At 46.6% G+C, this 12500-nt stretch overlaps 1 protein-coding gene across 1 annotated transcript in view; it reads right to left on the reverse strand.

Moving 5' to 3' along the window:
* Window positions 1-4959: 4959 nt before the first annotated feature.
* The window catches only part of LOC139665360 (semaphorin-6B-like), a gene marked incomplete at its 3' end in the record, with an annotated part of 20325 nt that continues 12784 nt past the window's right edge, over window positions 4960-12500 (reverse strand). Inside the window, exons 5-9 of the mRNA XM_071544354.1 lie at window positions 9500-9598; window positions 7737-7827; window positions 7012-7131; window positions 6221-6309; window positions 4960-5177 (exon numbers count right to left, since the gene is read on the reverse strand). Of these exons, the coding sequence (XP_071400455.1) occupies window positions 4960-5177; window positions 6221-6309; window positions 7012-7131; window positions 7737-7827; window positions 9500-9598 (617 nt within the window). The remainder of the gene's footprint in view (window positions 5178-6220; window positions 6310-7011; window positions 7132-7736; window positions 7828-9499; window positions 9599-12500) is intronic.

Here is a 12500-nt window from a genome sequence, read left to right on the forward strand (position 1 = left end):
CACACACGCACACACACACACACACACACACACACACACAAAACCCGAGAGACTGAGTCACCTGCAGCCTGCTGCTACCGGACGCCCACACCTACCCCGGTCTCTCTCCATCTCCCTCTCTCTCTCTCTCTCTGTCTCAAAAAGAAATCATGTCCCACTGCTGGTTCGAGGGCCTATGCAGCTGCCCCCCCCCCCCCCACCCCCCCCCCCACCCCCCCACCCCCCCTCCTATTCTTCATCGGGCTGTGCAGTGTTGTCTATCGAACGCTCCTTTGATAGTCACAGGAAGGGTTTTGTTTGGGAAGGCATCGCCTGGAGGCTGGATGTTGGTGTTTGCGGCGGGGAGTCTCGCTCTCCCGATGTGCTGTTTGATCGGGTCGCGCTGTCTCCCTCCGCACTTATCATTCATAGGCAGGGAAGTGACTCGACCCCCGGCCAGCGCGACGGAGCTGCAGGCGTATCTGCGGACGACACGCCGCCTCTCTCAGGACCGCAGGCACCAGATGTTGTGTGTGACACGTCTGCCAGCGAGGCACCGATGCCAGCTTGGCTTCCTCTCTCTGTCTCTGCCTTCTTCTGCACCCCCACCTGTCTCTCTCTCTCTCTCTCTCTCTCTCTCTCTCTCTCTCTTTCTCTCTTTCTCTGCAGGTCACCACTCTTCGCTGTGTAGGGCTCCGTGTCGAACAGAAGCAAGCAGAGAGGCCTCAGGCTGTTTTTTCCTCCCATAATTCTCTTAATTCTGTTCTTTTTCGTCCTCAAACAGTCTCTCCCGGCTTTTCTTCTGTTCTTTTTGTTACGCAAATTAAATTTTCAATCATTTTCTCACTTTCCCTCTACGCTCGTAACTTCTTTCTTTCGCCTGTGAACTTTGCCCCGGCCCTTTCTCTCCCTCCGTCTGCATTTGTCCGTCCTTCACTCCCCCCCCCCCCCCCCCCCCCCCCGACCCGGGCTGAGTGACAGGCTATCCGGGGCTGGATGGGTAGGGTGTCGGTCGGAGCGGAGAGAGGGCTGCTGCAGAGTCCAGACCACTTCCTCACTGTTTAACAAGCTCACTGACAGCTTGGTATAACACAACCCCTGTGGACACATGATGCCTCGGAGGGATGGAAGAGGAAGAAGAGGAGGAGGAGGAGGAGGAGGAGGAGGTGGGGTTAAGGAGAAGTTTCAATGTCAATCCTTTAATCCTTCTCTCTTTCTTTCACCTCCACATACGGCTAATCTCTCTGCCCACCTCTCACATCCGCCTCGATTTCTGCCCTCTGCTACATTCATTTTTGATATTTTTCTGTCATTATATTTCTCTCCTTTATTCTACCACAAACCTCTTCTTTCCTCTTCCCCCTTCATATTCAGACATTCTACCTACATTTTCATACTCTTCTTGACCTTTCCACATCAGGTCCCCGTGTGGACCAGCGAGCACCTCTGTGACTTGTTTCATTTCCCGCACCCCTTTCTCTTCTCCACCTCTACTTAGCCACCCAGCTATGCAGTCTTCATGTAGGCCCAGGGGGATGAGCTCGCGCATCTGTTGCGTCCCCCCCCCCCCCCCTTGTGTCACATTTCTCCTGGCACCGTAAACCTGTCCTCCTCCTCCTGCTCCTTGTGCTCCCGATTTCCCTCTCCTCTGCGGTGTTTTCCCAGAGGGACGTCCCGCTGTCCCACCCCGTCACATGGGCTTCTTTACAGCCCAAACCAAACATGGCCTTCCACTCTCAGGATGCACTTGATTTGCTTTACTTCGCATGGGATGTTTTCCTTGCATTCCTGCACAACCCCATTAAGCCTAATGAGCCCACTTCACTCTTCCCCAGCAGCTGTAGACATTTTCAGCTTCCAACAGCTTAGCAAAGAATTGAATTGGCTATTTTGCATCACCGGTCCAGTGCAGCACAGTGAAGATCCTAGTATAAGCCTTCCAACTGACGTCTTGCTGCTTTTCTTTCCGCATATACCCACTTATTCCTGCCGCTAAATAAAGCACAAATACTTATTTTTCTAGCTTCTTCCATCCCATCTCTCGTCTCTCTATTGCTCTCACATTCTTATTCTCCTTTCTCTCCTCACTTCCCAGTTTGCTGTTACTCCCTAGGCGTCCTTGACCTCTTGAGCATCAGGAGTTGGAGTGCAGGAGGCGCTCAGTAGGATATCCATGCTCCTCTTTCATCCCCCTCGGAGAGGAAGGGCCCGGAGCAGCAGAGGTGCACACGCACAGGAACTGGCAGCCGGGGGGGGTTGGATTTTATATTCTGGAGGCTGCCAGCTCTCTAGGAGCCGCTCTGCCTCTCTCTTTCCTTCTCATCCCTCACATCGTCAAGTCACATCAGCAGAGACAGAGGGATCCTGCAGATGCGGCTTGCAACTCCGTAATAGGTGAGGAGCTGGTATGTGGCTGTAAAATCCTCCCTGGGGTTTGTGGGCACAGGAGGAGATGAGTAACTAGAGAGGGTCCAGGGGAGGTTCTGGGAATAGCTGTAAAACCCTGACTCCATCCCATTATTCCCATACTACAGTAACACGTATTGCACAGGGTGAAATGGCAGGACAGAATAGCTATTCCTCCGTTCCCAGATCCTGCCTCACGCTGTTTTCACTGCATGCTGCCAGCCAAAGCAATTTGTCTGGCGAGCATTTAGCCAGTGTGGCGCAGTGGGCCACACAGGGCCACTGGGAGGTTTGCAGCTCACCTCTCTCCTCCTCTCTCTCTCTCTCTCTTGGTCTCTCTCTCGTTTTTTATCCTCCTCCTCCATCCCCCATCTCTCTATCTATCCATCCAGCCCTCCCTCTCTCTCTTTCTTGGTCTGTAGTCATTTAAAATAGTGCCCAGTAGCAGTTTACCCAGGCAGGGGTTTGTGTGTTCAGCTGGTTCTCCTCTATGGCATGCTGGTAATACTGTTATCTGGGAACCATTGTAAGTGTGTGTGTGTGTGTGTGTGTGTGTGAGAGAGAGCAAAGCATCCGCCTCTCTCTGCAGGCACCGGCCGCTCTCGCAGCGTAGCTCTTCCAAACACACGCAGATAAGATGCAGCTGATGAAACAGTTTTAGATCTCAGAGAGAGGGATGCACGTGTTGTCCATTATTGACTTCCTTGTCCTTGAGTTTTCTCATCCCACCCCCTCTTCCTCTTCTCCTTACAGCTTTCCCTGCTCCTGTTCACCAGCTCCCCCTTTATTCTCCCTTCTGTCTCCTCTGCTTTCACATTTACTCACTCATTCTCTCTCTCTCTCTTTCCCTTTGCCTCCTTCTTTACTCTGAGTGCAGGATGTTACTGGGAGGAGTAGAGTAGTCCATTGGTTAGAGAGACAGTCCTGCAGCTACTGTAGTACTGTATGTCTCAAATTCAAAACCTAAATTTCTCAGTTCCTAAATATTAGATAAACATGCTGCTGATTGCATTTGAGTGGGAGACTGTGTTGATTCCACATCAGAGTCAAATAGTCGGCGTTTGCAAAAATGTGTTTTGATATGTTTGGACTACCAGATACAGTAAGTGGTATCAGGACCATTCAGGTAGTGTCAAGTAAGTGGGGCATTACAGAATAAGTATACTGAATTTGAGCCTGTTAGACGTCTCTGTATGCAACATAGCAAAACCTGATCCTAGCTGTTTACTTATTACCAGCTCAAATGAAGGATATGCCCACAAACAGCCATTTAGTCTCCTATTCAGTCTTAAAATCGTATATTTTTCTTAAAACAGGTGAAAAAAAATCTGTCAATGGTGTGAGGTAACCTCACGTTTCCAGTGTTGTTTCATTTGTTTCAGGAATTTTCTAAGTAATATTTTCTAGAAATAAGTGTCTAATATCTAATATCTTCGTCTAATACCTTCAAACAAGGCAGAATAAGGCAATCACTCCACTTCACCAAGAAAGGGACACTTAAATCAAGACAATTGTTGAAACAAGTTGATTTGCATTGGAAATAAGGGAAATTAATTCACCCCACTGGCAGATTTGTTTTCACTTGTTTTAAGGAAAAAAAGGTTTTAATGTCTTGAAATGTCTTACAGATGTACATCTCTCCAGTGTGGACACACTCTCAGAGTTGTTGCACCAAAAGGATCACAAGTATGCAGCACACATAAATATTTCTGCCGCATCCACTTCCTCTCTTTGTTGTTCAATTTCTCTGCTTTACTGTTTGTGCTGTCTCTGGCTCTGCAAACACTCTGACTCTCCCCTAATCCTCCATTTACCAGGCAGCATCAATCTCCTCTCCTCTCCTCTCCTCTCCTCTCCTCTCCCTCTCTTCTCCCTCTCCCCTTCACTTCCCTTCCCTCTTCTTCTCCCCTCTCCTCACCTTTTTTCAATTTAACATTGTCTTTCAACAAATCACCCCTTTGTCCTCACTGAAAGCCTTCCATGTGTCTTAAATTACTGTGTATCCTATGATCTTGACCTGTGCAGCCCCACATGGCCCATTTCTCTCTCTCTGGGGCTTTGCTCGGCCTGTAGGAAGCCTTGCTCTTTCAGACTTCAGGGAGGCAAGAGCAAACTATGGTGGTCCAGCACATTTTCAAGGTGAGTTGTGTGAGTCCAGCCGCACACACCGTCGGCCCATCTCCTTCACCATGGGAACTGTGTCTTGATGCGTTTCTATGTCTGTGTATTTCTTTATCAACAATCACAGTATGACAAAGCCCCTTTTCTCTGTTAGGAGAGGACATGAATTGAAATCCCATCACTTCAGCCCTCACACTCATGAATGTGCGCACACACACACACACACACACACACACACACACACACACACACACACACAAACCCCACTAAATAAAACCTTCTTATTTGAAGGCAGACAGATTGCATATTGATCTACAGTGCCTGTGTGTCTGTGTGAGTGTGTGTACGTGTGTGTGTGCAGGTTTGTGTCTGTGTGTGAGAGAGAGGGAGATTGAAAGCACATATTAGTGTGTTTTGGTAGTGTATTCGTGTGTGTGTGTGTCTAAGCTCTACCTGTTGGCCGGTGTGGAGAACACTCCCAGGATGATGTCTCTGCCGTGCATCCTGATGATGGGGCTGGTGGAGTGGAGGAGGTTAAAGTAGAAGTGGGAGTCGCCGGGGACAGAGCAGTTCAGACGGGCCTTCAGGAAAGACGTCCACTGCTTCTCCAGGACCCGCTGAGACCCCCCCAGGTCCCGCTTACACACCCGCGCCACACGGGACACCATCACCTGCAGGGAGTCACGCACAGAGAAGCCGATGTACTGTAGGCATACAAATGATAATGTGAAATATATCTGCAATGTACAGACGGACACATGTGCACACTTATATATACACACATGAAGCCACACGCACACACACACACACACACACACACACACACACACATGCACAAACCCTCCTTGAAACACAGCTCACATATAGCTCAGGTACTAAGCTGGGGAGTTAGGAAACATTTCCAGAGCTTTGCGTTTCATCTCCAAAAAGGCAGGTTGAAAAGCTCTTTTCGACTCCAGGGCGATCTCTAAAGACTCATTTGCATGCTATTTGCAATGCGTAAACCCTGTTTTGACAGATCATTGTTTTATAATGGTAAATTTAATATCAATTATTCATGAAAATGTCAGTGCATCTCAAAATTGCTTCTTTGAACACCCTCATCCACAGAACGGTGATGCTGTTTAAGTATCCACTTACTCTGCTCTCTGTAAACATGCCAAGCCAAAAGCCTTGTGCAAGCACATCTCCCCAAATGTGAATTGCTAATTTATTAGAGAAAAAAGGTTTCTTGATGCTGACTTTTTTTTTTTTTTATTTCATTTCATGTATCCCCAGTTCTGGTTAGGGCAGAAAATATACACAGAAGGTACAAAAAAAGGGCTTTCTCAGGTTAATTCAGACACGAGTTGTTTGCTCAGACCGTGATTTGTTGGATTAGATATGCAGACAAACAAATACAAGGAGGAAAGGTCAGTGGAGCTGTGGGGAAAACAGGTGATATTGACATTCAAATAATAACAGCAGAAAAAAACATTTAGACCAGCATCTCCTTACATAGCGCTGCATTTTAAAGCTATTCTCATATTCCTCTATAGTGCTTTTTATAGACTCTCATATGAATGGACCTTTACCTGTAATTCCTCTGTGTGAATAGTGAAGGTTGGGGAATTTGCTAAGGAAGGAGGCTATTTTCTTAAATGTCATTTATGCTTGAGAAACATAAAAAACCCAATTGGGTACGGCTGAGACCCGGTCGGCACGACTTCTGTACCTTCTCCAGGTAGTTGAACTCCATGGCCATCTCTCTGAAGAAGAAGTAGATGTGAGGCCCCCACTCCACAGCGCTGACAAAATATGGCTCTATAAGGTGAGAGAGAGAGAGAGACAGAGAGACAGAGAAATGGATGGATATATACAGTATATAAAGAGAAGGTGAATGAAATATAGATGGACCGTAAGAGAGAGAGAGTCAATATCACACAGAGGCTGCAAACACATCATTCACATCCAAGACAGTGGAAGACAGTGAAAAAGAAGTAAAGGCCATGTTTAATTTCATTACACGGTAAAAGGGGATTTCATACCGAACAATAAGCGTATTACAACTCCCTTAAGTATTTGGGGACTCACTTGTCCCACTATGTGGTTGTTGCACTATTACACCTGGGACCGGCTGCAACCTGCGTGTGATATTGTGTGTTTTATTGTGCTTTTTTACAGCCTCTTTGTCATCTTTGGGTGTAATTGCAGTGTGACTGTGACGGTCCAGGCAGAGACAGGGAGCGGTGAGCTTGACTGCTCCGTCTCCAGTGACCTGAACAGGGAGTTGTCAGGCTGCTGACTCAGGCCTCGGCTCCTGACACACATATTGATCCTGCTGCTAAGTGATGTGGACATAAACTCAACCCATCAGACTCTTGACAACAACAACAACAACAACAGCAGCAGCAGCAGAGATGATACTAACGAGAGCACATAAACGCACGTACATACACTTGAATAAAACACAAACACACACACATAAATAGGCACACACGAGTACACACACACGTCTGTAGGTACCTCTGAACCACTTGGAGTCGTGTTTGACAGTGCGCAGGGCGGGGCTGTCCCCAAGGCTACGGTAGATCACTGCATCAATGGCCAGGAAGTCTGTCACTGTAGCTGTAAACAGATTCCCCTCTGACAGGAACACACACACACACACACGCACACACACACACACACGCACGCACACACAGACTAGTGAGTTGGAGAGCCAGCCAGAGCAACAGCATAACTGGAACCAATAAAGCCTGAGTGAATGATGCTGTATTATGCCGGTGCTGCATCATAAACCTGACACTACTGACCAGGCGACGATGTAATTGCAGCACATAATTGCAGCTGTGCGCTACTCCCACAGAAGAAACAACATTTCTACTTTTAGCTAATATTGGATAATGGGATGATGGCTAAACAGTAATGGCTCCCTACAGTTTCAAACACATAGCCACTGCTGATTTGATTATAGTGAAGTGTTTCAATGCGATGAAGTAAACAAACCAAATGAATGAAAATGACATTTTCTCTAGAATCATAGTAGCTCTATTGTCGAGTATATGCAGCGTATTCCAGGGTCAGAAATCTCTTTTGATGATGATTCCTGGCAAATATTCATTACTACAATCACTAGAATCACAAAACTAAATTTGTGATAACACATTGTGAATTTCATAGTGTTGTGTGATCCATGTGGATCGTGTCTCATGTGAGGAATTAAAGATCCAAAGAAAGGTGCGTCTTACCTGCAAACAGAGCTACGTTGGCGTGTTTGGGGTCGTAAGGGCACCTCGCCATCCCACTGACTGTCTCTCCTACCATCTCCAGAGTGTCTCCCTATTACACCACACACACATACACACATACACACACACGCACACATCAATCAATGAACCCCAAACAATATGAATGCATCTACAGCAGCATCATGAAAACAAGCCACTAGAGGATGGCAATTAGAGAGTGTTACCATAAGTGCAAAATAATGATTCACTGGTGGCAATTAGGCACAGCAACAACAAGAGAGTCACATACTCAGGCATAAATAAAACACACACACACACACACACACACACACGGGTCCATACACCCACACAAGCAGTCACATTACTCCACGCATGTCTCCATCTCTCACACACAAACATACACACATATTGTAAACTTTCTCTCTCTTTTTCACACACACGCAGACACACACACGCAGACACACACACATAAACATAAACACACATACACACACACACACACACACACACACACACACAGAGTTTAAAACACATTCACTTATAAAGCAGCTACAGGCAAACTATTTTAACAGCACAGTCTCATCTGCAGTTGAAAATGAAATAATTTATTGGTGTCATTTCATTAAAACACAGCTATAAATAAAACAGCAGCTAGCATCGCTAACTAGTCCCCAGAGATGAAGCCAGCCTATCAGGCAGAGACAGGTGTGTTATACACTGTTGTAGAATGTCATTAGTGGCTGACAGATAATGGGCCAGGTACGCCTCAGTCTTCCACTCTTGCGCTATGTTTGAAATGTGAGAGACTGAAAATAACATTTATCTCAAAAACCCTTTGATAGCGAAAGGATTTTTTTCTCTCTCTCCCACTCAACTGCCTTCATCCCTCATTAAAAATTCCTGTGGAATGATGTGAAATCAGCCGAGCCGGATTAATATTTATGTGTAGTCTTTCTTCCGCAGGTTTGAAATCGTTACTGTAATTGAGCGAGACAGGGATTGGTTGGGAACCGGAGCAGGTGCTGTGCTGGACGAGTCAGGTGAGTTCCTGCTGGATGGATACAAAACTGAAAAAAAAAAATTTTTTGAAGAAAAATCTATTTTGGACAGAGTGTGATAACTATTCATAATGTACTGTGGCTAATTGGTTGAATCAGGTCAGTCAGCACTTGTAGGCTGAATCTGTGTCTCTCCTCCTGCCTGCCGCCTTTCTTCTCTAGCTGGAGAATTGTTTTGGTTTCATAACCAGAGGGAAGAAAATCAAACCACGCAAACAACTAATGTCTTCACCCTTGCTCTCTGAAAACTCTCCTCTTCCCCTCTCCTGTTCTTCCTGATGAGCTGTCTCTGCTTCCCGATGATAACAAGCTCAACAGACCACAAAGTTTAACCACCGAGCAATAACAACTGGTGTATCTGAGGAAAACAACGCTCTGGAACGGCAAGACAACAAGGTTAAATAACTTCTGGGAGGAAAATCACTGCCTCGGGTGCTGCACAAACAATTCCAATCAAGTTGTAAATTTTGGCATGATCAAGCTTCCTAATTGTGTTGTGAGAGTGAGGCCTCCGTTCCGAGAAAAGAGATACTCCATTTATCAATGACGTCAAACTAATCATTAGTCTTAATGCATGGCTGGACCACTGACAGGTTTGGCAGAGGTACAGTCGTAATGGCAAGTACGTGTGTGTGTGTGTGTGTGTGTGTGTGTGTGTGTCTGTGTGTCTGTGTGTGTGTCTGTGTGTGTTTGGTCTCCACTCACAGTATAGTTGGCACATAGTGGATTGAAGGCGTTCGTCCCACAGACAAATAGGCCTCCTTGTCTGCTGAGCAGCACCTTCATGAAGTTACGGCACTCATCCTAGTAGGAGAGAGAGGGGGAGAGAGAGAGAGAGAGAGAGAGAGAGAGAGAGAGAGAGAGAGAGAGAGAGAGAGAGACCTTAATCAGACAGGAGGGATAACGCTGAACAGAAGGAAGGCAAAATGATCGAGTGAAAGCAAAAAAAAAATATGGATTTACTTTTCAGAGACTGATTATCCAAACTGCTAGGTGAAACGAAGCTTTTCAGTCGCCTGATGTGTAGAATTATCATACCATTAACGCTGTCAATCATATTGATACTGAGTCATTGAACATGGCCAACTTTAAGTGCCTACCCTTTACGCCCACACACACACACACACACACACACACACACACACATAAACACACGCATGCACGCACCCGCACTAAGCCTTCACCCTCAAACACCTTCCATGGCTGTGTGGAGCTAGTATTGATTGACAGATGGTAATCCAAACCAGCCTCGGGATTTTAAAACAAACAGCAGATTAAAGGGCTAATTTCTTCACATTGAGCCGTCAGACTAGATCAAGCCTGCTTAATGACAAAATAAACCCAAGTCACCATTTCATTCTTTCCCGCACACACTCCAATGAGAAGTCACGCAAAAACCACAACTTGATAGCTACTACCACCCAAACAGCAGCAAATGTGTAGTGAAACTGAGAGAGATGACTTTAAAGTTTAACTCCTGCCACGACAAAAGGGCTGTTGCTCCGGAAGTGGAATGTAATTATTAATAATTACATGTAACCACTGACACATGCACTGCTGTGAATGATGACACAATTTTGCACCTATGGGCAATTCGTATTTGTATATATAATGATACATTTTGAGAAAGGTCAACAAAAATAGCATGCAATCCTGTGTGAGCGATCCTGTGAAATTAACTTTTTTCCATGGATATTAACTTTAAGCCCTAGTAATGACCTTTGACTTTAAAAGACAAAAAGTAGCTGCTGTTTGCCTTTGTATGGCAAGTGGTCGTCTCACTAAAAGCCACCTGTGTGTGTGTGTGGAGTGAGCGTTCATGTACAGTAGATCCCTGATGGAACGTAGCCAAAGGCCCCCTCCCCAGACCACTAGTGTCCCAGCCAGGATGGCACCAGCTCAGACACACACACACACACACACACACACACACACACACACACACACACCCACACACACCAGAGGGGGTCCACTTCAAGACCACTGCCTGCACTGATGTCATCGGAAAGAGAAGGAGGGTGCGAGTGGTGGTGGTGGTGATGGTGGGGATGTGGAATGAGTGTGTGTGTGTGTGTGTGTGTGTGTGTGTGTGTAGGAGATCAGAGGGAATAGGGGGATATGAGAGAGGGGTGAGTGTTATACCAGATGCTCCACCCTATCACCCCCGCACCCCTCCACCTTCCAACTCCGCTCCCTACAGGCTTCTCATTTTTCACCAGCAAAAAAAGGAAAGGGGTTTTGTGTGTGTGTGTGTGTGTGTGTGTGTGTGTGTGTGTGTACAGTATACAGTATGTGTGTACTGAGCGCAGGGAGTGTGTAAAGCGTGAGGTGAGAATTCCAAACAGGCAGTATGTGACAGAGCGAGGAGTGACATATGAACAGTCGCTACGCAGCGCTCGCTGTGTGCCCCATGTGTGTGTCAGTCACCCTATATACAGCATGTGAGCATTTATCTGTGTGCGTGCATATTTGTGTATATACGTGTGTGTGTGTGTGTGTGTGTGTGTGTGCACTGTGCATCGCTGGGTATCACAGCACAGATGCATGTTCATGTGTGAGAATCATTTGCATGCTGTTTGTCAGTGGGAATGCAGTCTGTCGGCCGCTCGCTCGCTCGGTCAGCGCTGTAATCACAAAGCCAGATGAAGCACTCTTAATAACAGCCCAGCCCCACTGCCAGCATCTCAGAGAGGGCAGTAAATACTTAGAAGAGCCAAACCATTGCACAAATGTGGGCATTTGGCAGTGCTCTTATGCATAAAATGAAACATTGCATGACTACAGGATAAAAAAAACAGTGGTTGGTGCAATTTTTGGGCCCGCACACTGTTCCATAATAATTCCACAATTGAGTTTTGATGTCTTTCCAGATTACAGACATTGTCATAATCCACCCCCTGCTGCATACATGTATTTATTTATTTAACCCTTATTCAACTCTTCCAGGAAGCAATTTGGCACCTCCAGGTATGGGTCTGTCTTTATTCAGTCAGTCGGATTACGTTTTGCTGCGGTTCCACATAAAAACCACAAACCAATTAAAAAGGATCAAGCAGCGAATCGTTGAATTATACAATTATATATATAAATCCAAATGCTGTATGTTCCTGATGCCTCCTTCTTCTCCCCGCTCCCTCCTCCCACCATCCTCTCCTCCTCCCTTCTCTCTGCTCCCTCGCTCCCTGGGCATAATCCAGACAAAACGCCACCTGTGCTGCCTGGCAAGCCTTCCCCAAGACCCAGACGACTGCAGCCCCCCCGCCCCCCCCCCCCTCCTCCTCCTCCTCTTCCTCGTCCTGCTCCTCTTACTGACAGTGGCAGTGCTGCCTGGATTCTAAATAATTCATCTGCAGCACAGATGAATTACACAGTCCCACCCGTCCCAATGCAAATATGTTTATATTTGTGAATGGAGGGTGAGAGACATGAAGAAGAAGAGAGAGATAGAGAGAGAGAAGAGAGTGTAGCTCAAAGAGAAAGATAGGGAGAGATAGCAGGCAGGTGTGTGTGTGTGTGTGTGTAGGCATGTGTGCATATGTGAATCTGCACTTATATGTGGTGCAGAGCAGGCAGACAGCAGGTCCTCCATCAGCCTCTTGCTCTGAGGCAGATGTCTGCTGGCCTCCCTCCACTCTGCAGATGTTGACCTGTGCAGCAAGTGCATTCCTTCCTTCGCTGATTCCCAGCATGAACACAAGCACTTTCC

Source organism: Centroberyx affinis, unplaced genomic scaffold (assembly GCF_046629955.1).
Source record: "Centroberyx affinis isolate AG114_WGS23_722 - 3 ecotype Tasmania unplaced genomic scaffold, CSIRO-AGI_Caff_v1 ptg004545l_1, whole genome shotgun sequence".
Classification (NCBI taxonomy): Eukaryota; Metazoa; Chordata; class Actinopteri; order Beryciformes; family Berycidae; genus Centroberyx; species Centroberyx affinis.